This window comes from Phacochoerus africanus, chromosome 6 (assembly GCF_016906955.1).
Source record: "Phacochoerus africanus isolate WHEZ1 chromosome 6, ROS_Pafr_v1, whole genome shotgun sequence".
In the NCBI taxonomy this organism is placed as follows: domain Eukaryota; kingdom Metazoa; phylum Chordata; class Mammalia; order Artiodactyla; family Suidae; genus Phacochoerus; species Phacochoerus africanus.
The window spans coordinates 78329112-78356262 of NC_062549.1; the positions used below are offsets into that span (position 1 = coordinate 78329112).

Below are 27151 nucleotides of genomic sequence, written 5' to 3' on the forward strand. Positions count from 1 at the left end.
ACCGTTCGCGAGGGGGCACCGCGGCTTAAAGACACCAAAATGGTGACTGCCCCCCCCCCCCCCGCCCCGGGGACACTTAGCAGGTCCTAAGCCTGAACCCGGAGGGTGACCGGGCCGCTGGGGAGAGGCCTGTGTGGACTCAAAGCCCGCCCCTCACCTCTGAGCCTCAACTGACGAATCTGACCCTAGCCTAAGGTGGGCACCTGTGCCACGAGGTCCCCAGGCTCCTTGGGCCACAGAGCTGGACAGAGAGAAGACTGAGGCTCATTGAGAAGTAGGCAGCACAGGGAAACTCCCTTTGGAGGAAATGCTTCCATGAATACCTTGAGATGGACGGTGACACCCAAATTATGCCCAAGTGGCCCCCAATGCCAGCCGTTAAATACGGCCCTGGCTGCCGTGGGGGCCGGGAAGGAGCTGGAAGGAGGGCTGGGAGCCAGGCGGGCAGGGTGGGACCTCTATTGCAGTGTCCTTACCCAGGACCACAGACCTCCAGCCCCTCTGCACCTCGGGTTTGTCCGAATGGGTTTTCATGATTACTTGTGGGTCTCACCCCTGTGACACTGTGGAGTCACCCAGAGACAGTGCTCCTAGAAACAGGTGTAGAGCAGCACAGGCCCTGAAATTCCCATAAATGTTTCAGGGCTATTTGTTTTCACAGGCCACAAAATGGCCAAAGTTTGCCCAGTTCTACCTGGACCTTTCGGCTCCAAAGACTTGTAAGTTAAAATGATGAAGAAGGGAAGAATCTTTTTTTTTTCCAAGCAACATGGTTACCACATGGAGGCGTTTGTGGAGGGGCTGTCACAGAGGCCACGTGGCAGCTGGTGGGAAGAGCTTAGGCAAGGAAAACAGCGCCCTCACCCACAAGGAGGTCGAGGGGGATGCTTGAGAATCTTCTTCAGAATTTGCCTCCTACAGTCAGGCCAGGAGCACTGTCCCTCACAAAACCAGCCACCTGTCTCAGTTCTCAGGCTGTTTCGCTGAACCTGGCCTGACCCATCACTTCCTCTGTACACTTGCTGAGGTTTTTCTGTCTCCCCTCAGATTATTTTATTAATTAATTTATTTTTTTGTCTTTCTGCCTTTTCTAGGGCCGCACCCACAGCATATGAAGGTTCCCAGGCTAGGGGTCTATTTGGAGCTGCTGCTGCCGGCCTATGCCACAGCCACAGCAACATGGGATCCGAGCCGCGTCTTCGACCTACGCCACAGCTCATGGCAACGCCGGATCCTTAACCCACTGAGCAAGGCCAGGGATCGAACCCACAACCTTACGATTCCTGGTCAGATTTGTTAACCACTGCGCCACGACGGGAACTCCCCCTCAGATTATTTTAAATAAGGGTGGTAATAAGTTCTCTTTTCTTTCCCACGCAGTGTGACACTGTAGTTCCCTCTGAGCCCTCTCCTTCATCTACAAGCCTCACCATCTGTTATTTTCATGAATTAATCATTCTAACCAGGGGGAGTGGTTTCACCTCGCAAGTACAGAAGAAAATTTAAAGGCTTGGTTATGTCTCTTTGGAAAACAGATGATTTTTTTTTTTCCTTTTAACTAAAAGCATTTCTTTTCTTTAGGGAAAAAAAAATTTCAGGAAATGTTGATTTTTTTTTCATGAGTATATTCCTTCTTATTTTCAACTAAGAGAGAGCAAGGGTGCTGGGCTACAGCATGGTAGCTGTGAGCGTTTTGAAAAGGCCAGCGCATTTCACGATACTGTCAACAGAACCCAAAGTCCTTGTGTACAACCTCCTGCTGCCTCCCTGGCTTATCTGCAGAGGCACTACTTAAAAGGAATGTCGCAATTTAAAAGACCATTGTCATTAGTAGAGACAACAGCTTCCTGCAATTCAACAGTCTTGTTTCCTGTCATTTTCATCTTTGGGAAAATCATGATTCTGTGAGACGTGAAGTGTATTTATGGCACTATTTTTTTTAAGAGACTAATAATATGAGCCTTTTTTTTTTTTTGGCCTTTTCTAGGGCTGCTCCTGTGGCATGTGGAGGTTCCCAGGCTAGAGGTCGAATTGGAGTTGTAGCTGCCAGCCTACAACAGCCACAGCAAGTTGGGATCTGAGCTGGGTCTGGGACATACACCACAGGTCACAGCAATGCCGGAAGCTTAACCCACTGAGTGAGGCCATGGCTCCTAGTCAGATTTGTTAACCACTGAGCCACGGGAACTCCTAATATGAGCCATTTTTTAAATACATGAGGACAAAGTTAGAAGTTGAGCCTCCTATATATTTACCCACAAACACTTCAGCATTTATCAACTCAAAAACAAAAACAAGGAGTTCCCATTGTGGCTCAGTGGGTTACGAACCCATCTAGTATCCATGAGAACAACGCAAGTTTGATTCCTGGCCTTGATCAGTGGGGTTGGGGATCCAGCATTGCGGTGAACTGTGGTGTAGTTCGCAGATGAGGCTCAGATCTGGCGTTGCTGTGGCTGTGGTGTAGGCTGGCAGCTGTAGCTCCGATTAGACCCCTAGCCTGGGAACCTCCATGTGCCACAGGTGCAGCCCTAAAAAGAAAAAAAAAAAAAGGAAATTTAATAAGGGACTAGACTTCTGTTTCTCAAAAATGTGATCCTGGGCTAAAGGGGAAGATGGATTTGAGATGGACAAAGTGGACCTGGTCACTCAAACACCTTCTGACTGAGTACACGTGTCTCACGTGTCTTGGTAGAGGAGATTGCTATATGCCATGCTCCTTGGGAGGAGATTTCGTAAAAGTGGTAAATAGTTAAATAGTAAAACAAAACAACGAAGTCTCTCCCTTCTGGGATAGAGCATACATGACATGGGGCTTTGGAGTAAAATCTGGGGTGACCTTGAGCAGCCTGCATAACTTTGTTGTTTCTGTGGCTATAAATGAAAAAATAGTTGTTCAGTCGTTCATTCAACAAATATTTATTGGCGCTTCTGCTGTGGTGAAATTGGATCGGCGGTGTCTTGGGAGTGCTGGGTCGCTGGTTCCATCCCCAGCCCAGTGCAGTGGTTTGGGGATCCTGCATTGCGCAGCAGCTTGAATCTGATCCCTGGCCCAGGAACTCCATATGCCCTGGGGTGGCCAAAGAAACAAACAAAATATTTATTAAGCACCAACTTTGTAGGGTAAAAGGAGAAGCTACCGTAAAGAGTCCTGATAATGCACCAACTTCCAAAATAATGTGTTTTGTTTTTTTGTTCTCTTTTCCTTCTATGGCTGCACCCGCAGCGTGTGGAGATTCCCAGGCTAGGGGTTGAATGGGAGCTGCAGCTCCTGGCCTACACCACAGCCACAGCAACGCCAGGTCCGTGCTTCATCCTACCTACACCACAGCTTTCTGCTGCGATGGATCCTTTAACCCACTGTGCGAGGCCAGGGATGGAACCTGCATCCTCATCGATATCAGTCAGGTTCTTAACCCACTGAGCCACAGGGGGAACTCCTAGAATAGAGCATGTTTGCTTCTCTTCACCCAATCCTTACCTGGGAGCTGTGTGGGTGGGGAAGCTCAGCTCCATGTGTTCTTCTTACTCAGGGACAGAGCCTTTCAGCAGAGCCGCACTTTCTCCTGGGCATCCCCGCCGGGCAGCAGCAGGATCCTCCCGGGCAGGGAAATAATGCTCACTGTGTGCGCTGTGCACACACGCTGGCTGTGCTGCGACAGAAGGGCCCGTGTCCCCAGGCCCAGAGCACCTGGATCAACAGGAGGGCACCCGCCAAGCTCTGGTGTGGAGGCTGCAGGAAAACATAACTTGTCCTGAGTCAGGTGGTGGAGAGCCCACTGCACTGAACAGCCAGCAGCCTTCCCTGCACCAGGCCCTGCTGTGTGCGCCTGCGCGCACACGCCTGGGACATGGCAGAACAGAGCCGGGAGGAAAAGGGCCTGCCTGCGGGGCGCTCACCTTCCCGCCAGACTCATAAACACATCAACCGCACCATTCCCATGGGGATGAGAGCCCTGAAGGAAATATAGCAAGGGTGAGGAGGAGTAGGGAGTGACAGGGGCAGGGAGCAGGGGGAACACTGCCCTGAGAAACTGACATTTCAGATGAGAAGCAAGAGACAGCAGAGGGGACAGTAAAATGTAGACTGCACAGCATGTGCTATGCTATTTGTCCACAAGAGCTGTGGTTCTGAAGACTGGGGAGAGTGGGTACACTTAACTAGTAAAGAAAGTTTTGTAAGTTCCTTAAAACCCAAAGCAAGTGGTTTGCCCACCTTCCTGTGGAAGCAAGACATTCTTAGAGGTCCAGTGGAACTTATTAATAGCAATTGAAATTCCTCCAAATTTCAGCTGGAGCGGCAGACTGGCAGAACTGCCTGAGTTACCCTTGGAGGCTGGGCCTCATGGGAGTGGAGGGCATTTCATGCAAAATAAAAACCAGGAAGCAGGTCCATCGGACCCACAGAACCAGAGAAGGAAATCCTGCAACAGATCCATCTAGCTGGCTAAAGCCTCCACCAGTTCTAAATGAAAAAATATTCAAAGCTAATTTAGGAGAGCCACTTTAAGCACATTAATGTAATGTTATGCAAAATTTGTTGCATAAAATTACGTGTGCTTGAACTAGAAACTACACAATCCTTATTCTCCAGGCATCCTCCTCATTAAATCCTTTTTAGGGTCTATATTTATAAAGTCCCAGGTTGAAGAAGCCTTCTAATTTCATTTTAATTTTATTACAAATAATAAAAATGATAATGACCTTGAGGGGTCACAGAGACTGGAGGCTGGGAAAGGGAGAGGTGAAGAGACAGTGGGAGGGGGTGGCATGGCATACAGCGTGGAGCCAGGAACAGCAAACGGGGGCGCACAGATGGTTCTAAAGAGAGAAGCGATGAATGAATTCAAAGGAGTCATCGTCTGCAAGCAGTGGCAGCGAAGTCAGGGCACCATTTCCATGTCGGTTTTTGGAAGACGACGGTAATGCATACATGTGATAATAAATGAACAGCACTTTACATGTAATTTTATTTTATTTTTTTGATCTTTCTGTCTTTTTAGGGCCACACGCGCAGCATAAGGAGGTTCCTAGGCTAGGGGTTCGACTGGAGATGTAGCTGACGGCCTACACCACAGCTCATGGTAATGCCCAATCCTTAACCCACTGAGCAAGGCCAGGGATCAAACCTGCAACCTCATGGTTCCTAGTCAGATTCGTTAACCACTGAGCCACAACGGGAACTCCTGTTTTTCTTGTTTTTCTTTTTTGGCTGCCCCATGGCACATGGAGTTCCTGGACCAAGGATCAAATCTGAGCCACTTTGTCAACATATGCCGCAGTCAGATGCTTTAACCCACTATGCCGGGGCTGGGGAATCAAACCTGTGTCCTGGCACTGCAGAGACATCACTGATTCTATTGCCCCACAGCGAGAACTTCCAAATATTAGTTCTTTGAAAAGATCAACATTATTGACAAATGTTTAGCCACACTGACCATGGGTAAAAAAAAGAGAAAGATGCAAATAGCTGAAATCTGAAATAAAAAATAGAAATAGAAAAAAGATTCTAAGAGATTATGAACAATTATATACCAAGAAATAGATAATCTAGATGAAATGGACCATTCCTAGTAGTACACAAGTTACCAAAACCGATTCAAGAAGAAAAATCTGAAGAGACCTATAACTAGGAAAGAGATTGAATCTGTAATAAAATATCTCCCAACACAGAAAAGCACAAGACTAAATGTCTTCACTGCTGAATTCTACCAAATGTTTAAAGAAGAATTAACATGAATTCTCAACCTCTTGCAAAAAATAGAAGAGCAGGGAATTTTTGTAACTCATTTTATTATTATTATATTTTTGTCAAGGTGAAATTAATGACATAATGGAGTTCCCACTGTGGCACAGTGGATAAAAGATGATCCAGCTTATCCCTGTGGCATTGCTGGTTTGATCCCTGGCCCAGGAACTTCTGTATGCCAAGGGTGTGGCTGAAAAAGAAAAAAAAATATGGACATAAAATTACAGGAGGCTGACTCAGCAGGTTGACATGAAGCGAGACCAAGAGGAGAGGGCTCCCAAGAATTGACACTGCAGATAGATGTGGGCGGCCTTCGAAGAGGCAGCCTCAGAAGGCACTCTGGTTGCAAAAGATTAGAGAAGATTCTTTCCCCCACTTCTCCTGCTAAGTACAACTAAAAATCCATGAACTTACATATAAAATAGACATAAGAATCTGAAAGTTGGAGAGAAGCCGGGCAGATTAGGGACCTTGGGACCTAAGGAAGGTCCCAGTGGTGAGTTCCCCGGGTTTCTTGTTGTCACTACCCAGACTGGGTGCCGACAAAGTGCCAACCTCAGCCTGCTATTTCTTGTCAAAGACAGGAAAGGGACAGCATGGCATTATACAACACTTTTAGACAATGATTGCTCCACCACCAAAGTCAGCTAGGCCTCATGAATCTAGAAAAGGCCAGGGGGCAAGGGATTCTCCCAGAAAGCCCCCGGAAACAACGTCCTAATGATGCATTGATTTTAGCTCAATAAACCTCGTTTTCAGTCTTCTGACATGCAGAAATGTAAGATAACGAATGTGTTGTTTCAAGCTATTAAGATGGTACTAACATTTTAATAGCATCAATAGGAAGCTAATTATAGATTTTGGTACCAAGAGTGGGGAGCAGCTATAAAAAAATATCTGAAAGTGTGGAAGTGGCTTTCCATTTGGCTAAATCATAGAGGCTGGAAGAGTTCTGAGGAGGAGAGGAGGAAAACCTTAGGTTGTTTGAACAGACAGTTAGTTGAATGTGGTTGTTAGTAACTCTGCTGGCCTGGACTCAGGGCAGCGAGAAGCACAGCAGAGAAACAATATTGTCTTGGAGAATATGTAAATCACCAGGAACAGACTGTTCATAAAAACGAAGACATTGATACTCCCTCATACTGGTCAGATTGGCCATCATTGAAAAGTCTACAGATAACAAATGCTGGAGAGGGTGTGGAAAAAATGGAACCCTTCTACACTGGTGGTGGGAATGAAAGTTAGTGCACCCACTGTGGAGAAAAGTATGGAGGTGCCTTAAATGCCTCAAAAAAGAAATACCACATGGTGCAGCAATCCCACTCATGGGCATAATCTCAGACAAAATAATAATTTAAAAGGATTCATGCACCCCTATGTTCATGGCAGCATTATTCACAGTAGTCAAGACTCGACTAAATGTCCATCAACAGATGAGTGGATAAAGAAGTATGTTACTTATATACTATGGAATATTACTCAGCCATAAAAATGAAATAATTCCATTTGCAGCCATATGGATGCAACCAGACATATTATCATACCAAGTTAAGTAAGTCAGAAAGAGAAAAGACAAATATCGCATAATATCACTTATATGCAGAATCTAAAATATGGCAAAATGAACCTGTCTACAAAAGAGAAACAGAATCACAGACATAGAGAACAGAAATGTGGTTGCCAAGGGGAAAGGGGGAAGGAGTGGGATTAACTGGGAGTTTGGGGTTGGTAGATGCAAACTGATTACATTTAGAATGGATAAGCAGTGAGGTCCTGCTGTGCAGCGCAGGAGGGAATGTCCAATTTCCTTGGATAGAGCATGATAGAAAGGAATATTAAAAAGAATGTACGATGTGTATAACTAAGTCATTTTGCTGTACAACAGAAATTAGCACATTGTAAATTAACTGTACTTGAAAGGAAGAAAGAAAGAAAGAAAAAAGAGATCAAAGGCTCTGCTATGAGGGCCCTGAAAGAAATGAGGAAAACGTTACTGGAAATTGGAGGAAGGGATACTTGTTACCTTCTGGCAGTTTCCTATTTTTGTGTGGAAAGTAGAACTTGTAAGTGATGAACGTGGACATTGTTGTTGTTGGTTTTTTTTTTTTGTCTTTTTCGAGCCACATCCGTGGCATATGGAGGTTCCCAGGGTAGGGGTTGAATTGGAGCTGTTGCCACTGGCCTACACCACAGCCACAGCCACACCAGATCCGAGCCGTGTCTGTGACCTACACCACAGCTCACGGCAACACAAGATCCTTAACCCACTGAGTGAGGCCAGGGATCGAACCTGCAACCTCATGGTTCCTAGTCTGATCATTTCCACTGCGCCATGATAGGAACTCCTGAACATGGACATTGTTAAAGTCAAGTCTTCATGGCCCTTTCTGAAGATGGTAAGGCTGACTGCATCAAGGGAGCACCACGAGGGTTTGTAGTTGGCAATTGCAGCTCAACTCCAGGCACAAGCACAAGTATGGCCCAGGAGCAGCTAGGGTCAGTGAATGGAAACTTACTAAGAGGAGACATCAGGGGTAGGGGGATTCTGGCTAAAGTGGCCTGACAGGAATTTTGCTGAAGGCAGGTGCCCAAGGCTGAGGATGAGGAATCTGATCAGGGTGGGGATTTTCACTAAAGGGAGTCAGCAGGATTCTTACTAAAATTGAATTCAATAAGCCAAGGCTGGATCCCAAGAGCAAAACCTAGTGAGAACAACGGCTCAGTGGAGCCTGAGTTTGGTCCCAGAGAGTCCTTGTCACTAGGAAGCTGAGGAGATTTTTAAGGAATGTTGAACGAAGGGGATGTCTGCTTTCTTCTTGGAACTCCTAAGTAAAATGTGAGGGAAGAGTTACACTGAAGGAAGAACTGCTAAGCAGAAAGGAATCAGGGCTTGATGATTTGGGAAACTCTCATCCTACTCAGGTTGCAAATGATGCTAAAATTAGGAGATCCCTGTCAGAACTTTCCCTGAGAGCAAGCCAGGAGAGTGGCTGGACACTACTCATCATGCATCAGGGTCTTCAAGCACACGGAGGGCTTTTTTTTTGCCTTTTCTAGGGCCACTCCTGAGGCATATGGAGGTTCCCAGGCTAGGGGTCTAATCGGAGCTATAGCCACTGGCCTTTGCCACAGCCACAGCAACACCAGATCCGAGCCGCATCTGCGACCTACACTACAGCTCATGGCAATGCCGGATACTTAACCCACTGAGTGAGGCCAGGGATTGAACCCGCAACCTCATGGGTCCTGGTCAGATTTGTTAACCGCTGGCCCATGATGGGAACTCCCACGGAGGGCTCTTTGACAAGACAGGTACATGTTTGTGGACTTCCTCAGCCTTCTAAGCATAAACAAGGAATAGATGCGGGAGTGGGCAGAAAAGCTTTGTAGAGAAGTCTTTTGCCTAGTGAGTGAATCCCTAAGACACGCATGGGAGACCCACAAGTTTCTCGGAGAAACACTGAACTGAACTGGACACGACGGAACCAAAGGAGGATGCCAAGCTGTCAGACCGCCCCTCAAATTCTACAGGCAGGAAGCAGGCTGATAAAGCTACTCAACTATAAACCTGCTACCTTTCAGGAAAAAATGAAAGATGACTTTTAACGGTGGAGCCAGGAACCCAGAGGGCAGATTCAGGAATTCAGAGGGTGAATCTGTGAGCCCAGGTGGTTAGAGTCCCAGGCCCTCAGACCACATGGAGTTTGCCCACTTGGATTTCTAAGCTGCTTGTGACTAGTAACTCCATTCCCTCTTCCATTTTCTCCCTTTTGCAATGGGAATATCAATAATGGGTATCGCATATCTGTCCTGCCATTATATTTTGGGTGCAGATAATGTTTTCTAGCTTCACAAGTCCATCAGTGGATAGAAATTTTACCCCAGAATGGATTATACAAATTTAAAAGAAATTATACAGAATAGGTTCTTTGAGTATAAAGGAATCAAACTGGAAATCAATAACAAGAAAGAGGAAAAACCTCCAAACTTTGAAACTAAAAATATCTTTAAAAAAGTGCATAAACTAAGAAGGAAATCTCAAGAGCAATAAAAAATACATTAAACTGAATTAAAATAAAAACGAAATTTGTCAAAATTTGTAGGACACAGCTAAAGAAGCACTAGATGAAAATTCATGGCCCTAAAATGCTTATATTAGAAAAGAAGAAAGTTCCAAATAAATAGTCTAAGTCATCACCTCTAAGTATGAGAAAAAGAGCAAAATAAATCTGAAAGAAGCAGAAGTGTTTTTTGTTTTTTGACTTTTGTCTTTTTAGGGCCACACCCGTGGCATATGGAGGTTCCCGCGCTAGGGGTCCAATCAAAGCTGTACCTGCAGGCCTACACCACAGCCACAGCAATGAGGGATCCGAGCTGCACCTACAACCTACACCACGGCTCATGACGGCAATGCTGGGTCCTTAATCCACTGAGCGAGGCCAGGAATCGAACCTGCATCCTCATGGATGCTAGTGGGGTTTGTTGACTGCTGAGCCATGGGACAGGAAGTCCAAGAAGGTATTAATAAAGATAAAAGCATAAACGAATTAAATCAAAGACAAAAAATAGAGAAAAGGAATGAAACAAAAATTGATTTTTTTTTTTTTTGTAAAAATGAATAAAACTGATGGACCTCTAGCAAGACTGACAAAGAAAAAGAGAGGGAAGACACAAATTGCTAATATCAGGAATGAGACAGGGGACCTTAATACAGATCCTGGGTTCATCAAAATGATAATAAAGGGATATAAAGAAGACTACACACATAAGTTTGACAACTTAAATGAAATCACAACTGGCTTAATATGAAATAGATGAGTAGTGCTCTAATCATTATAAAAACTAGAAATAAAGTGTGTCCCTCAGAAGATGATGACTAGTTCGATTAACGGTGGCATATCTATGCCAGGGACTGAGGTATGGGGTTGTGATCTCCTGACCATGGCCATCAGACCCCTAGGCCTTTTCCCAAGATCACACTGAGGGGAGAAAAACAATAGGACCCAATGTGAAGAACTGAAAACTTGGTAAAGATGGACAAAATGTGCAAAACAGAAACATCCAGTCCAATTTACAGGTAGGTGACAAAACTATGTAGGTTATAAAGAGGTGAAAAATAGCTCAAAGACAATGAACAGGACTAGAATCTGATAACCCAAAAAGGTGTGTTGTGGTTTTCTATTGAAACATCAAATTTCTCTCTACAGTCAAAAGAAATTGCTAATTTTCTCAACAGATAATGCTAATGAAGTATTAATGTATTTGCATGAAATAATTTTTTTTCCCTCCTGATTATCAGTTAAGTTAGGGGGCTATGCATAAAGACATACACATTTATGAAGTGTGCATTTCTGTTTTACGACTTTTTTTTATTGTTAATGTTCTCAGACTAAAAGTATCTTAAATCATATCTGCGATTTTTTTCTTGTCTGCTGTTGATTCTCTTACTTGTTTAGTGATAAACAAAACTTTAAACTTTATTATCTTCTTTTTTTTTATGGCCAAACCCACAGCATAGGGAAGTTCCCAGGCTAGTGGTCCAATCGGAGCTGCAGCTGCTGGCCTATACCACAGCCACAGAACTCAGGATTGGAGCCATGTCTGTGACCTACACCACAGCTCAAGGTAACGCCAGATCTTTAACCCACTGAGTGAGGCCAGGGATGGAACTTGTGTCCTCATGGATGCTAGCTGGATTCATTTCCATTGAGCCATGAAGAGAACTCCCCCAGGGCCAGGGACTGAATCCAAGCTGCAGATGCAACCTGTACCACATGTGCAGCAGTGCTGGATTCTTAACCTGTTGCCACACAGTGGGAACTCCTAAGCCCTCTTATCTAGACTCTAAGAACTGGGACTAAGGTCTTCAGAGAGTCACTGTCACTGGAATCCTGGCTAGGTACCAAGGACGTGACAAGGAATGTAGCTGCCCACTGGAGAGTACATTTTTCAGCTTTGAAACACAACAACAAATAGCCCCCCGGCTTCTCGTTTGAATATCTAGCAGTGAGACTTCTCACGCTCATATTCTGTTCTTTTCTTCTCAGAAAATGGGAAAACTATACCCCCGCACCTTGCCAGTAGATTGAGTTCTGACCCATAAGCTGGATCATTTATTTGCTGGCTTAAGATACAAAAGAGCTCTCTTTTCCTGCCATAACAGTGGTGAAAAGCACGTTAGGACGGTGGGGTCTGGAACGCTGGGCCAATCCGTGGCAGACAGCTGCCCAGAATTCACCTGATAAGCGTGTGTAGTGGGAAAAGCCACAGCAATTTTGTCTTTTAGGGCAGCATAATCTAGCCTACACAGAGGGACAGGAGTTAACAGAGTTTTATATCAGGGAGCCCTACAGTTTATCATCCAAACCTGAACATGTGACAGTGAAAGGCACTAATTATTAATCATTATGACAGGGAGTTCCTATGGGGAAACAGGTTTTTGTTGTTTTGCTGCTCACCAGACCCAGGGCATCTGCCTGGGGAAGCCTTGGGGTTTAAATGTTGTAACAACAGCAACAAAGTCAGCAAGCAAAGTCAGCTTTCTGTCTTGCCAACAACCTCACCTCTTCAACAAGGCAAGGGACCATGTGACTTGGCTACCTGCTTAAACAGATCAAGATGAAAGGGAAGGAGGTAGAATACAAATATAAACTAGCACTGGAGAGGAATTTCATCTTTTGGCTGTTGGCCGTTTAATTAGACACCAAAGGAAGCTAAGACAACCAAAAGCCCTCCTTCTGTAACATTCAGAGGGAGTTTACTGTGGAGGCCAAATTCTCAATGATTAGAACATTGTTAGTTAATTCCCTTAAAGAATTCTTGATTTTTAAAAGAGTTGTCTGGAGTTCCCTTTGTGGCTCAGTGATAACCAATCTGACTGGTATCCATAAGGACACGGGTTCAATCCCTAGCCTCGCTCAGTGGGTTAAGGTTCTGGCATTGTCTTGGGCTGTGGTGTGGGTCACAGACCTGGTTCATATCCTGCATTGCTGTGGCTGTGGTGTCAGCTGGCAGCTCCAGCTCCAATCGACCCCTAGGCTAGGAAACTCCATGTGCTGTGGGCGTGGCCCTAGAAAGATAAACAAATAAACAAACAAACAAAATAAAGAATTGTCTAAGTAAAAATATTCCTGGAAGGAAACCTAGTTGACTCTGCATGCGAGGCACGGTGGTGTGAATCCTTGGCTCTTTCCAGCAGGTGCAGGTTCTGGGTCACTGGGATACATGGCGGAGAAGCGGAGGAAATTCAAGGTCATCAGAGCGGGTGTGTGTGTGTGTGTGTGTGTGTGTGTGTGACCACAGAGAGGCCCCTGCACAGCCTCAGGCAGCATGAGGACACCTGACACAGGAGGAGAGCTGAGGTATTGCTCCTGTCACCTGCTGATTTACAGCTGGTCCTGGCTGTGAAGGAGCGACAGGATCCAAACACCTGTGCTTTTACACTGCCTGGATCACTTAACCATGACCTTCAATTGGGCTACACTGAAGACTCTTCCAGCGTATTTGGTATGGACCAGACTCTGTAAATAGCTCCTTGAAAAAGCAAAGAATTAAATCACATTCTGATGTATCTAGCATTTTTGCAAAAAGGAATGGTGTTGACAATTATTTAGGCCAAGGCTTTGTGTTGGGATTTTTTTCATTTAAATTCTGTTCTGCCCTGAGAATGGATTTGTTGACACAACTCCTAATTTTAGTATTATTTTTAGCAAACTTTCAATTTAGTGGGATTTTTAAAAAAACACTCTATTTGAAGACCAATTGGATCTAGTCAATTCCTCCTAATTACTGTTTTAAATTATCAACCTATTTAGAGCAGGAAGAATCTATAAATCTATAAATACTAGTTATCACTTCAGTGCCCGGACTCATTATGTGATTCAGTTATCTCATCAATAAAGACAGGCTTATCGACCAGACAATTTATCATCATTTCAGAATTCAAACGCCACAGCTCAAGCACACACACAAACTGCACTTACACCATGGCTCACTGAGGCAGATGCTCAGATGGTTTGAGCTCACAGCAGTAGTTCTGTTCAGTGTAATTTTTGGTTCTGATATAAGGCAGGAGAGTCTGTAGCACATAAATAAGGCGAATGTGGCTCCTCATTGCTGCACAGCCGGTTTATCTGCCAGACCCTTTGCACTCTAAATTCTAGATAAGTGAGATTAATCTCTGCTCTTGGAAAACACATCATGAGTGGTCCATTTCAGTGTTACTCTTTACACTATTCCCTTTCCTAAATGACCATTCTCATCATCTTTGCAATGAAAAATTTGGTCTAAATTTTGGGTCTTGATTCAAGTTTGACTTCTGTCATGGAGCACTTCTGTGATGCAACACCAACTTAATTTTACACTTTTTACTATGTCATTATTACATTAGCAACTTAAAATATATAAACCTATGACGTATAGTTTTTATTAGGGCAATTTCTTCCCTAAACTGTTATTCTAATGAAAAAGAAAACTACATAATCATATTTGAGTTTTAGAAAGCAGCATGTTTTGCAAAATTTGAAACTAAGCTACAGTGTAAATATCTGTCTTGGGGAAATGATCTGAAATTCTTATACTTTTAATCTATTGAACAGGGAGGTGAAATCTGATGTGTGGAGGGAAGGCAGGTTCCAGGGCAAGAGAAAAAGTAAGCAAAGATAACCATCAAATTATTAAGCAATGATATCAGTTGTTTAAGATGAAGCAGTTAGTTATTGATCACTTCAAAAGGGTTATTGATTAAAAGATATATAGCAATACATTATCACATTCATAAACTCCTTAGACTGGTGACATAAAAACATTTAAGTACAGCATATTATACCATCATGTGCCTCAATTTTTTTTTGTCTTTTGTCCTTTTAGGGCTGCACCCGCGGCATATGGAGGTATTTAATCATGATAGAATTTTTATTACAAAGCACACCTACCCTGTTCATTAATGAGACTCACCTATGGTGTGAAGGGCTGTTGGGGGTGGAGAGGAGTAGGAGAGGCAGTGTGTTCCCCAAATTCAGTTGAGGTATAAGTTCTTTTTTTATTTTTTTTTATTTTTAGGGCTGCACCTGCAGCATATGGAAGATGCCGGGCTACGGGTCCAATTGGAGCTATAGCCACTGGTCTACACTGCAGCCACTGCAACGTGTTATCTGAGCTGTGTCTTTGACCTACATCACAGCTCATGGCAATGCCAGATCCTCAACCCACTGAGCAAGGCCAGGGATCATACCTGCAAATGGAGAAAGCTTCAGACCCTGCATTCCAGAGAAGTGATATTTATATAATTTACAAATCAAGGAAATATAAAGCTGTCTCAGAGCTGACAGAGAGAAGGGGCAACTTTTAACTTCAGGACAAACTTTGTTTGCAGCCATTAGCTATAACTAATGAACCAGATTTTGTTTAAATTTGTGGTTCTCAAAACGTGGTCTGGGACCAGAGCCATCAAACAATAAGGGAACTTACTAGAAGTGCAAATTCAAGGGGCCCCACCCCAATTTAACAAGTCCTGAGTGAGGCCAGGGATCAAACTCACAACCTCATGGTTCCTAGTCGGATTCGTTTCTGCTGTGCCACAATGGGAACTCCCTATTTTCTGAAACTTCTTAATGTATTAAAAAAAAAAAAAAAACTACGACAAAGTCTGTATAAAGTTATTTTATAATAAGAATTTTAAAAAACCAACCTGGGGGAGTTCCCATCGTGGTGCAGTGGTTAACGAATCTGACTAGGAACCATGAGACTGCAGGTTTGATCCCTGGCCTTGCTCAGTGGGTTAAGGATCTGGCACTGCCGAGAGCTGTGGTGTAGGTGGCAGACGTGGCTCGGATCCTGCTTTGCTGTGGCTCTGGCGTAGGTGAGCTGTGGTGTAGGTTGCAGACTCAGCTCCAATCTGATGTTGCTGTGGCTGTGGTGTAGGCTGGCGACTACAGCTCCGATTGGAGCCCTAGCCTGGGAACCTCCATATGCCGCAGGAGCGGCCCTAGAAAAGGCAAAAAGACCAAAAAAAACCCCAAAACGAAACAAAACAAAAAAACATAAATTTCTATTTCTTAAAATCCGTAAGGAAATGCCGATGTGTTGTTCTTGTTTTTCAAACATAGAGAAATAAGTATAGTAAAGCTAACTTTCTTTAGAGAGGAACTATTTATTTTTATTGTTTCTTTTGCCGGGAGCAGGAGGTGGTAGACTTGTAACTGTACTGAAAACAGCACAAGGAAAAACAATAGCAGAACAAAGCAGTTCCTTATTTGGTGGATTTTCCCCAGACACTGCAGGTCAAATGAAAGATATGAGGAAATTCTTTCAGGCCTCAGACCAGAATTGGCACTTCTCACATAACCAAGGCCCATAACACCACAGAGTTGACTGCAAATAACTAGATGATTTAAGGTTAATCTGGGCAATAAATGAAGATCTTCAATCATAAGGCTGAAGAAAACATGCAACAACTCTCGCCAAGACTTTGGAAAATGTCAACTCCTAGGATGGTGACAGTAGTTGTATTCTAAATTTAGCTCGACAAGCATCTGTTGAATGCTTTATGTGTGGAAATTACAACGTTCCTCTCTGCAAAGCATTCTGTAGTCACAAAGTATTCACTCCGGCTATTTTTTTGCTTAATATTAAAATCGCAGCAAGTTGGTATGAATAATAAAGTTATCAGAGCAAGTATTACTTTCCTGTTGCCAGGACCAGACTTGCTGCAACAATGCACCAAGAACTCTAGGTATAAACTATCTTGTAGGCATCTAAATTAGTCTAAATAAGTCTCTAAATAATTCCAGATGATGGAATAATTTAAAATTATCCATGAAAGGTGCTAAATGGAGGAACAATGAGAAAAGGGCTGAAGGAGGAAAACCCCAGGAAGATGCTGGGTTGCGGCTGCTTTCCTGTTGAACTACTCGCCCACAGCACTTGGTCCTGTTTATTAACCTAGTACTTACTAGCAGTCTTACTAAAAAATGACCTGTGGTCAACTTTCATGCAGTTGTGAGAAAAAATGTCTCAAGCTCTGAAAAATTCCTATAGCAGGATGGAGAGAGTAAAGAAAATACAAGAAACGAAGAGGAATAAAGAGGATAAAGAGTGCAGCAGTTGTTTAATGATTTTAGCTACTTTTCTACCCTGGCCATTTTTTCTTATTTAGCTTATGGTAAGGTTTTCATGTGCTCAAATCTCTGCCTGGGATGGCAGAAAGCGAACCCCTTATGACTGTTACTTGACTCCACCGGTTAGGGTGCCCTGAGACCACGCTGGGGGGTGGCCAAGGAACCCAAGGACCAAGGGCGACGGCCCATGGAGAAATTCTGCAGCTCAGAGTTGAACGTCCACCTGATTTGCATTCATATTCCATTTGGTGCAAATAAAATCGCTGACCTGGACCGCAGACAACCTTAGCAGTTTTGCTCTGGTTTGCAAGCTCTTCCCTGGCGATGTCAGCCCTGACCCTGCTTGCAGGTTCTTCGTGAAGAGCATGTGATTTAACCACTTCTGCACACAGTCAGCCTTGGTGGGAAACAGCGCCCCGGGCTTTCTAGCCAACGCGTTCACCGGAGGCAGCTCGCCAGCTAGGCCGCCTCACTTGAGCTCGTCTGCAAACCGCAGCCCAAGAAACCACAGGCCCAACGCTCGGACGTGCACCCGGCGCCGCAACCCAGGGCTCGGCTCCCGGGCCCGCCGCCGGTCGAGGAATGAGTGGCCCGCGCTGACCGACAGACAGGCGCCCACACGCCGGTAGAGCCGCTCAAGGCCGGGGACAGGCCTCGGCTCCGTGGCGAACGCGAACACAACAAACCACGAAGCCTATTCGATCATCCACACCCGCGGATGCGGGAGCGGCGAGCCTGCTCTCGCGGAGTCTCTCGCGGCCTCAGGACCCCGGGCCGCGTCAAGACCTCGCGTTGTTTGGGCCTGGGGGCGGGGCGCCCCGAGGGGCGGAGCCGGATGGGGCGGCCCCTGGCCTTGTTGACTTCGGCGTCCTAGCGCGCGACCCACGCACCCGCCGCCGTCCGCGCATGCCCGGTCTCCGACGGCTCCGAGGCCGCGGCGCTCGGGCTTCCTCAGCCCGCGTCCGGGCCCCGCCCCTCCCCCCGGCGGTGGCGGTGGCGGTGGCGGCGGCGGCGGCGGCGGCGGCGGCGGAGGAGGAGGACGTGTTGTTGTGGCGGCGGCGGCGCCGGCTGCGGCGGAGCCCGCCAAGTCCCAGCGCCTCACCTGCGCCCGCCGCGGAGGGCCGGCAGACCGCCTCGCCGCAGGTAACGCCGCCGCCCGCGGGTTGGGGCAGGGGCCGGGCCGAGAGGTCGGGGTCCCAGGGGCCGGAGAGGGTCGCGGGGGTCGCGGGGCTGGGGGGCCCAGAGGTCGGGCTGGACGGCTGAGGGGGTGGGGATCTGGGGGGTCCAAGGTGTCGGAGGGATCCGGGCCCGGTGTCTGAGGGGGGTTGAGGGGGCCAGAGGTCGAGGGGACTGGGGGCGTCTGGGCCTGGCGGCTGGGGGCGGGTGTCGAGGGGGTCGGGGGGAGTCTGGGAGCCGGGGGGCGGGCTCCAAGGGGTCGAGGGGACGGGGGGTTTGGGCCTGGCGGCTGGGGGGCCGGAGTCGAGGGAGTCTGGGGGCGAGGGCGTCTAAGGGGTCGAGGGGCTGGGGGTCTGGGCCAGCGGTCCAGGGGGGTAGAGGGGGCTGGGGGGTCAGGAGAACCGGGGGTCTGGAGGAAGTCGGGTCTTGGGCTGCTGGGGGTAGAGGGGCGGCGCTGGGGCTCTGGCCTGCCCTCGCCCTGTGACTTTGTTGTTGTTTGCGGCTGGAGGAGGAGCCCGGCCCACGTCGGCCCGGGAGCCTCGGCGCGGCGCCTGGCGGGGTTTCAGGGGCTGGCGCGGCGCTGGCGTTTGCTCACTTTCGGTGTTTCTGTCGGAGCGTTTCCTGCTGTTTAAGGGCGGGCGGGTCTTCTTGGGGCTTCAAACGCCGGCGTAGACAGGACCCAGGGGTGATTTTGCTAATATGAGGCTTCCCCGCCTCCGTCCAGTGCTGTGTTTTCGCCTGTTCTCTTTTTAAAATTGAGAGGTCCTGAGTATATCTTTGAAATTACATACTAGAAAAATTGGGGTATAGAGGAGAAAGTACGGTTTTACCAACAGTTTTTTTTTCCTCCCAGTTTATTTTTTATTTTTGCACAAAGTATTACATGGCTCTTTAAGAAAAAACTAAGCAGCAGCCCAGCAATGCAGTTTGCTCCCCCTCTCTCCCCGCCCCATTTCATCCCATCTTACTACCCTGGCTAACCAGTATTAAAGTGTGGTGTTAGGCCATGAAGGATATTTCTGTGCATGTTATAAGTATATTTTAAAAGCAAAATTGGGATCATGTATAGCATATAGTTTTTATTGGCCAACAATACTCACGGATTTTTGTCCGTTTTATTACGTCTCATTCTTTTTAAAAACCGCAGAGCTATATTTTATTGCTGAACATCGTCTTCAATATTTCTATGATCTTTTGACTTTTAAATAGCATTTATCTATTTATTTGTCTTTTTAGAGCCGCACCCATGGCATATGGAAGTTCCAGGCTAGGGGTAGAATCAGAGCCTCAGCTGCGCCTACCTCCACTGCCACATCCACGCTGCTTCTGGGACTACACCACAGCTCACAGTGACTCCAGATTCTTAACACACTGAACGAAGCCAGGGGTCAAACCCGTGTCCTCATGGATGGTTCCTTACCATGAGCCACAGTGGGAACTCCCTTAAATAGCTTTTAATAGGGTCTACAAACTAACATGGAAACATAACATTGGTAAAATGTTCAGAATGTCTAAGGCCAGTTGGGGATACTTACATATTAGGAAGTTGAGTAATATGTTTACACAGAGCTTCATGGTAGCTTACATGAGGCTTGGATGACTTTGTAAAGCAGATTGCTAAAATAGTTTATTATTTGTTTTTTTAAGTGCATTTTTCAGAGTAAACTTAAATTCCATATGGTCAGCTGAAAACAGATCAAGTCCCTCAAATGTGAGATGGCCTGTGCATGAAGAAGAGTTAAAGTTGAAAACAGTAGCCCACAGAATTTGTATTTCAGACAGGTAAAAAGTATTTTGATAGTAAACCATAGGAAATGAGCCATTAAGTGGTAAGATGATGCTAACTGCTTATTATCCAATAGGACAAAGCTAGGAAATCTCTGTTACATTTGATATTTTTGAGTGCAGAAGAGCTGGAGGCCTTGCTAATTTAATCATTGACTTATATTTATTAAAAATGTGCTGTGTGTTCATGTTGGTGCTAGCTTCCAGGGAAGACAGCTGAGTGAGGTAATCACAAACAATGCGGAACCTGAAATCTCAGGCCCAGTTGTGTGGCATTTTATTATTTGGGGAACTGTGTTGAGAAGAAGTCAAAAACATCCATGGCATTTTAGTTGTCGCCACTGGTAACAATGCTTTTTCTTAGGTGTTCCTCACAACATAGGTGACATGGGTTTTTAAATGGAGATTCATACCTTTTTGCATTTTTGGTGGGGGTTACCTTAGACTCAGGTGTGCTTAATCCAAGAGCCTGCTTTGTGCTCTGCCATGCTGCCCCTCGTTAATGTAAATTACTCTACAAAATTAGTAATCTTAGAATTCCCTTCTTATGAACCCGGTTATACTATTGAAAACCAAACTGATGAGAAGAATACAAAGAGGACCCTAAGAAGATTAAAAATTGCATGTTTATTTTGGTCTCCTAAAAACGCATCATGACAGATAATTTAATAGAGTATATGTCATAATATTATGGTATATTAATCCATTTTGATTTTCCAACAGATGTGACAACTGTGTGGTTTAAAGAAATACGGCAGATACTGGAATTAAAGTATGATCAATTGTAGTATGTGTTTGATAGGAATCCATGTATAGAAAAACATTTGAACTTTTATTCTTTTTTTTTTTTTGGTCTTTTTGCCTTTTCTTGGGCCGTTCCTGCGGCATATGGAGGTTCCCAGGCTAGGGGTCGAATTGGAGCTATAGCCACTGGTCTATGCCACAGCCATAGCAACACCAGATCCAAGCTGAGACTTTGACCTACACCACAGCTCATGGCAATGCCAGATCCTTAACCCCACTGATCGAAGCCAGGGATCGAACCCGCAACTTCATGGTTCCTAGTCGGATTTGTTAACCACTGCACCACAATGGGAACTCCCCCTGAACTTTTTTTCTTGGCAGTTGTTAAGGATGGTAATTAGAGTCACTTTTTTTTTTTTAATTTGCTTTTTAGGGTTGCACTCTCGGCATATGGAGGTTCCCAGGTTAGGGGTCTAATCGGAGCTACAGCTGATGGCCTACACCACAGCCACAGCAACACCAGATCCAAGCTGAGACTTTGACCTACACCACAGCTCACAGCAATGCCGGATCCTTAACCCTCTGAGCAAGGCCAGGGATTGAACCTGCCACCTCATGGTTCCTTGTTGGATTTGTTTCTGCTATGCCACAACAGGAGCTCTCATTAGATTCACATTTAAATGGCAGTATTTGTCATCATTTATCTCTTGGACAGATTAGCCTGGATACGGGTGGGTTTTATAGTTGTGGGACACAAAAAAATTCAGCACTAGAAAGATGTCTTTAGAATGTATTAAAACTTTCAGCTGTTGGAGGACAAGGTATCCAGTGCCTAGTGAGCAAATTCTCAAAAATTAGTAAGAGATGTTATGGCTGATGAGAAGGAATACAGAGTTTATTATCCAGTTAAGCCTGAAAATCCTTTTGGAGGGCATCTGTTCATGAGTAGCCAGAAACTGGTAAATATTTAGATCCTTCGAATGATAACAAAAGTATTAAGTATGATCTAGGTTTAAAATCCAGTTGGGATTTAAAAGCTAAGTATAGAACAACTTACACTTGGGCACAACTTGGGCAATTGTGGAATTGCCCAAAGGACCTGTTTCTAGGGAGAAACTAGTTAAGATGAAAGAGAAGCCAAAATGGACAATACCTGAGAGTTGGCTGTCAAGAGTGGACAGGTGAAGGGGGTCCTCAGAGTCACATATATGCATAGAGGTCAAGGAAGATGAGAATTTAAAAGATAGGGTTCCTTGAGCTTTGTGATACTGAAAAAAAAATCTAATTATAATTATTATCCTGTGTTAGCTGTGTCCTGCTGGGGGTTGAATTGGAATAATTAACACTTCAGTAATGTGCAGCCTCTCATAAACCTCTAATAACACATTATCATAAGTCAGTTCAGTTTATAATCTAAAGTACAGTGAGCATCTGAAGAGCTGTGAGGTCTTTGTCTTCTCTGTTACTCCTACAGGCCAGCACCTCAGACTCCTCACCCTGTGGCCTTTATTTTCTCATCTCACCTCTTAAAGTACAAGTATTTCCCAAGATTGAGTTCTCATCTCCCTTCCTAGAACTGACTTTTCTCCTTCCAGGTCCCCACAGGCCCCTGGTTCCTATTGTTCATTCCCTCTTTGCTGAGGCTCCAGTTCTGCATCACCTTCATTTTCTTTCTACATCTTCAGACTTCCCTTTTGTTGTTTTCCTTGATAGATTTTTTAAGTGGCTGTCATTTTTGTTATCGTCAATCAAATAGATTTAGAATTGAACTGTTTTCTTTGCAAATTTAATTCTTCTTATTTTACTTGTTTATATATTAATGACTCCAACATATTCTTAGTCGTCTAGGCTCAAAATCAAAGAAGCCTTTGATTCTTCACTCTTCCTTTTCTCAGAAATAGTTTGTCGCTTTACTGTGTGAGGTTCCTGATTCCCCTGTGTCTTCATTTTCTCAGCAGTGAGTACTTTTAATCTCTTTGCTGCAATTGCCATCAGTGGAGACATCCCTCATCTCTCCATTTTGCCATCCATCATGTATGCTGCTATCAGATTAATAAGTCCTAAATGCAGCCCTGATCATGACTTTTCCCTGCCTGCAGAAGCAAACAAAACAGAAAAGCCCCAAACTTAGTGTTTCTTCTGTCAGCCCCTGTGCTGTGTGCTTTGTCTCATCTAGTCTCTGTAATAGATTTATGTTGTAAACACTACTTTACAGATGAAGAAAGCAAGGCTTCAGGAGCCTGAAGGAGTTGCTAGTTGGTAGAAGAACTGGAGTTTGAATCCCAAGCTTGTTTTCCAGGTCTGTGTTCCTGACCTTTGTAGGTCCGCTGAGTGCTCCTGATCGACTCTGGAATAAATCCCTGGTCCTCAGTGCTACCTATCAACACTGCATTACATGGCACCGGCACCCCTTCTCAGATTTGTTTTTTGTTTATTCAGACATTTGGATTTGTATGCATTTCTGTTTTGAATTTCTTCCTTTCCCACCTCTGCCTTCTGAAGATTTGCATGTGGAACGCCAGCTGATGTGCTATATTTCCTTAGGGCCCCTCTGGCCTAGCTGGTGGTGAGGCTCCTCTCATTCATACAGGTTTTCACCCTCTTTCTTCCCTGCTTGGAGTTTGTTTCTGATACTCTCAACAGTTGTAATTGGATTATAAAGCGCTTGAAAGCAGAAACCAGGTCTTACCCCTTGAATCTCCCAATAGATGCTTAGGAAATGCTGTGAACAAATATGAAAATAATCTCTGGTGACCTTCCTTCTTAATGACAATTTAAGTAGTAAATGATTTTAGTTGGTAGAAGACATAAAATAGTTTATTGAAGTTTTTAGTTGTGTGTATGTAATAAAACCATATTCTTGTTGTAGGCTATCAAATGATTTCAGTTTTCATATTGATTGCTAGGTAATTATAAGTTTATTTTTTAAAATTTGGTTTTTGTCTGTTTCTTTCTTCTTCTTTTTTTTTGCTTTTTTGGCCAGCTGTGGTGTATGGAAGTTCTCAGGCTAGGGGTCGAAACCGAGCTATGGCTGCTGGCCTATACCACAGCCACAGCAGCTCAGGATTCCAGCTGTGTGTGCAGCCCACGCCACAGCACATGGCAATGCTGGATCCTTAACCCACTGAGTGAGGCCAGGGATCCAACCCATATCCTCATGGATACTAGTGTGATTTGTTTCCGATGAACCAAAACCGGGAACTCTGAGTTCTGTTTTTCTATATGCATATGTCTGAGTTATTGACAGATATGAACATATCTGTGTATTCTTAAGATCAACGGTTGGATCCTTTTCCATGCTTTTGACTTAGACATGTTTTCAGATACACTACAGTGTTGTTCTAAGCTCTCTGGCCTCACAGCTTTCTCTGTGCTTCTTGGCTTGGCAAGGATAAAGGTGTACCTATACTGCAGTGTTGCTTTATTCCTTTTGGTGATACCAGGAAGCTCTAACATTTTGGTCGAATGAACTGCCCTCATATAGATTATACATAACTTTTTTTTTATTTTTTTGTCTTTTTGTCTTTTTAGGGCCACACCCTCATCATATGGAGGTTCCAGGCTAAGGTTCTAATCAGAGCTGTAGCTGCCAGCCTACACCACAGCTGTAGTAACGCCAGATCCGAGCCCTCTGCAACCTACACCACAGCTCATGGCAATGCCGGATCCTTGAGCGAGGCCAGGGATTGAAACCGAAACTTCATGGTTCCTAGTTGGATTCATTTCTGCTGCACCATGATGGGAACTCCGATGATACATAACTTTTTGCTTCCTTTTTTAAATTTTATTTTTATTTTTTGTCTTTTTGTCTTTTTAGGGCTGCACCTATGGCATATGGAGGTTTCCAGGCTAGGGTTGTATAGCTTGGAGCTGCAGCTGCTGGCCTATACCACAGCCACAGCAACGTGGGATCTGAGCCATATCTGTGACCTACGCCACAGCTCATGGCAATGCTGGATCCCTAACCCACCAAATGAGGCCAGGGATCGAACCCGAAACCTCATGGTTCCTAGTCAGATTTGTTTCTGTTGCACCACAACCGGAATTTCACTTTTTGCTTCCTAAAGAATTCTTGTGAGATTTCATACTATTTCACATCTCTCAAGGTTAATGGTTACCACGCAGAGGTAAGATACAGTTTGGCTACTTAGTAGTTAATTTTTTCTTTATTAAATAAAAATACTTTCTATTAGGAGTGAGAATGGAGGCTATCTTGTGATGGTGATGGGGGAGACATTTGGGGTTTCATTTTTTGGAACAGTAAATGCATGACTCTAAAGGAGTGAGATCGATTCTCACACTAATCAATTTGTCAGTCTACTTGAAGGTATTAAAGTAGTCAGAAATAGTTCTCTGATGATAAAAGCAAGTTTTCATTTATTAAACAAATTTAAAATAATTGATTTTGAAAATAGGTACTATAGTCACATAGTTCAAAGTTTAAGTGGTATAAAAAGTTTTATAGACTGGAAATGACTCCCTGATCCTCCCGTTCTCCCCACAGAGGTAGCTAGTCATCTCTGAAATGATAGAAAAGAAACAGTTTATTTGTATACAAGTAAATTTGACTCCTTTTCTTTCCTTTTTTTTTTTTTTGGCTTTTTAGGGCTGTACCTGTGGCATGTGAAAGTTCCACGGCTAGAGGTTGAGTCAGAGCCACAGCAACAGCGGGGTCTGAGCCATGTCTGTGACCTACATTACAGCTCAGCGCAACACCATATCCTCGACCCACTGAGTGAGGCCAGGGATTGAACCTGCATCTTCATGGATCCTAGTCAGATTGGTTTCCTCTGAGCCACAACAGGAACTCTGACCACCCGTTTTTTTTTCCAGTTATGTAATGACGAGGTATATTGTAAACAGTTTCACTCAGTTTTCTTTTTTTAGGGCTGCATCTGAGGCATATGGAAGTTCCCAGGCTAGGGGTCGAATAGGAGCTGCCACTGCCGGCATACACTACAGCCACAGCAACATGGGATCCAATCCACATCTGCGACCTACACCACAGCTCATGGCAACGCTGGATCCTTAACCCATTGAGCAAGGCCAGGGATTGAACCTGCATCCTCATGGATACTAGCCAGATTCGTTTCCACTGCACCACAATGGGAACTCCTCACTTGGAGTTTTCACTCGCTGTATGTGTAATAATTCCATATTAGTAGATAAAGAGTTTCTTCATTATTTTTTTTTATTTATTTTTTTGTCTTTTTGGCATTTCTTGGGCTGCTCCCGCAGCATATAGAGGTTCCCAGGCTAGGGGTCGAATCAGAGCTGTAGCCACCAGCCTAGACCAGAGCCACAGCAACACGGGATCCGAGCCGAGTCTGCAACCTACACCACAGCTCACGGCAACGCTGGATCCTTAACCCACTGAGCAAGGCTGGGGATCGAACTTGCAACCTCATGGTTCCTAGTTGGATTTGTTAATTGCTGAGCCACGATGGGAATTTCGCGAGTTTCTTCATTCTTTAAAAAAATTTTTTTGCAGTCTCAAATTATCTGCTATATATTGCTGCATATATAGATTGTATATCATGTATTTAAGCACATCCCCTGCTGATTGATATTTAGATTGTTTCCATTTTTTTTTCTGTTAAAGCCATTGAGATAACTGAAGGGAGAGAAATAGATAGAAGATAAAAAGAATAAAAAGAAATAAGATCCTTCTCTTTAGGGAAAAATAAAGTTTGAAAGCTGAAGAGGGTATTTCCTGGTGGGGAATGCAGTGGGTTCCTTTTTCGGCTCGATGGTAATGGTGAGTGAGGGGAGGGAAGGATGGGATCACGGAAGGTGCTTCCTGGAGTCCGTGGCTGGCAGTCCACTGGCACGCATGGGGATGGTGCTGGTGGCTGGCAGCAGCTCCCGAGACCAGTGTCTGCTCTGGGGGCTCTCTGTGCGTTTGGGAGTTCTGTGCTTAGAAGTCATTCTTGATGTCTGAAAACTTGTCTCTCAGACGGTGGCCTCTAATAGTATGTTTAATGTAGGAATTCTTTTCAGGGAATGAATGAGAAGGAAATGTCATGGCCATCAATACAGTATATTTTATGAGGTTGTTAATGCTTTAAATTGTAGTAGTATTCGGAGTTCCCTTTGTGGCTCAGCGGTAACAAACCCTACTAGGATTCATGAGGACGTGGGTTCGATCCCTGGCCTTGCTCAGTGGGTTGAGGATCCAGTATTGCCATGAGCTGTAGTGCAGGATGGCAGCTGTAGCTCTGATTCTGCCCCTACCCTGGGAACCTCCATATGCCGAGGGTCTGGCCCTAAAAAGACCCCCCCCCCAAAAAAAATTGTAGTAGTATTGTATTTTCAGAGATAAGATTTAAACTACTGAAATAAATGAGGTTAAAAATTCCTCCTTCAGGAGTTCCTCTTGTGGCTCAGTGGTAACGAACCCGACTACTATCCGTGAGAATTCGGATTCGATCCCTGGCCTCGATCAGTGGGTTAAGTATCCTGAGTTGCTGTGAGCTATGGTGTAGGTCACAGACATGACTTGGATCCCGTGTTGGTGTGGTGTGTTGCTGTGGCATAGGCTGGCAGCTGCACCCCTATTCAACCACTAGCCTGTGAACTT

At 44.9% G+C, this 27151-nt stretch overlaps 2 protein-coding genes and 1 long non-coding RNA gene across 3 annotated transcripts in view; 1 reads left to right on the plus strand and 2 right to left on the minus strand.

Annotated features, from left to right (window-relative positions):
* Positions 1-3039: 3039 nt before the first annotated feature.
* LOC125129332 (uncharacterized) lies at positions 3040-17840 on the minus strand. The gene is made up of 3 exons (XR_007135454.1): positions 17135-17840; positions 3482-3733; positions 3040-3070 (listed from the first exon to the last, which is right to left on the minus strand). It is a non-coding gene; the product is annotated as an uncharacterized LOC125129332 (long non-coding RNA).
* Positions 17841-17885: 45 nt separating this feature from the next.
* The window catches only part of PCMTD1 (protein-L-isoaspartate (D-aspartate) O-methyltransferase domain containing 1), a 63507-nt gene continuing 54241 nt past the window's right edge, over positions 17886-27151 (plus strand). Inside the window, exon 1 of the mRNA XM_047783934.1 lies at positions 17886-18009. The gene's annotated coding sequence lies outside the window, so the exon portion shown is untranslated. The remainder of the gene's footprint in view (positions 18010-27151) is intronic.
* On the minus strand, positions 17965-26499 carry LOC125128687 (extensin-like). The gene is made up of 3 exons (XM_047782869.1): positions 26360-26499; positions 18567-18696; positions 17965-18426 (listed from the first exon to the last, which is right to left on the minus strand). Exons 1-3 carry the CDS (start codon positions 26497-26499, stop codon positions 17965-17967), a joined length of 732 nt encoding a protein of 243 aa, XP_047638825.1.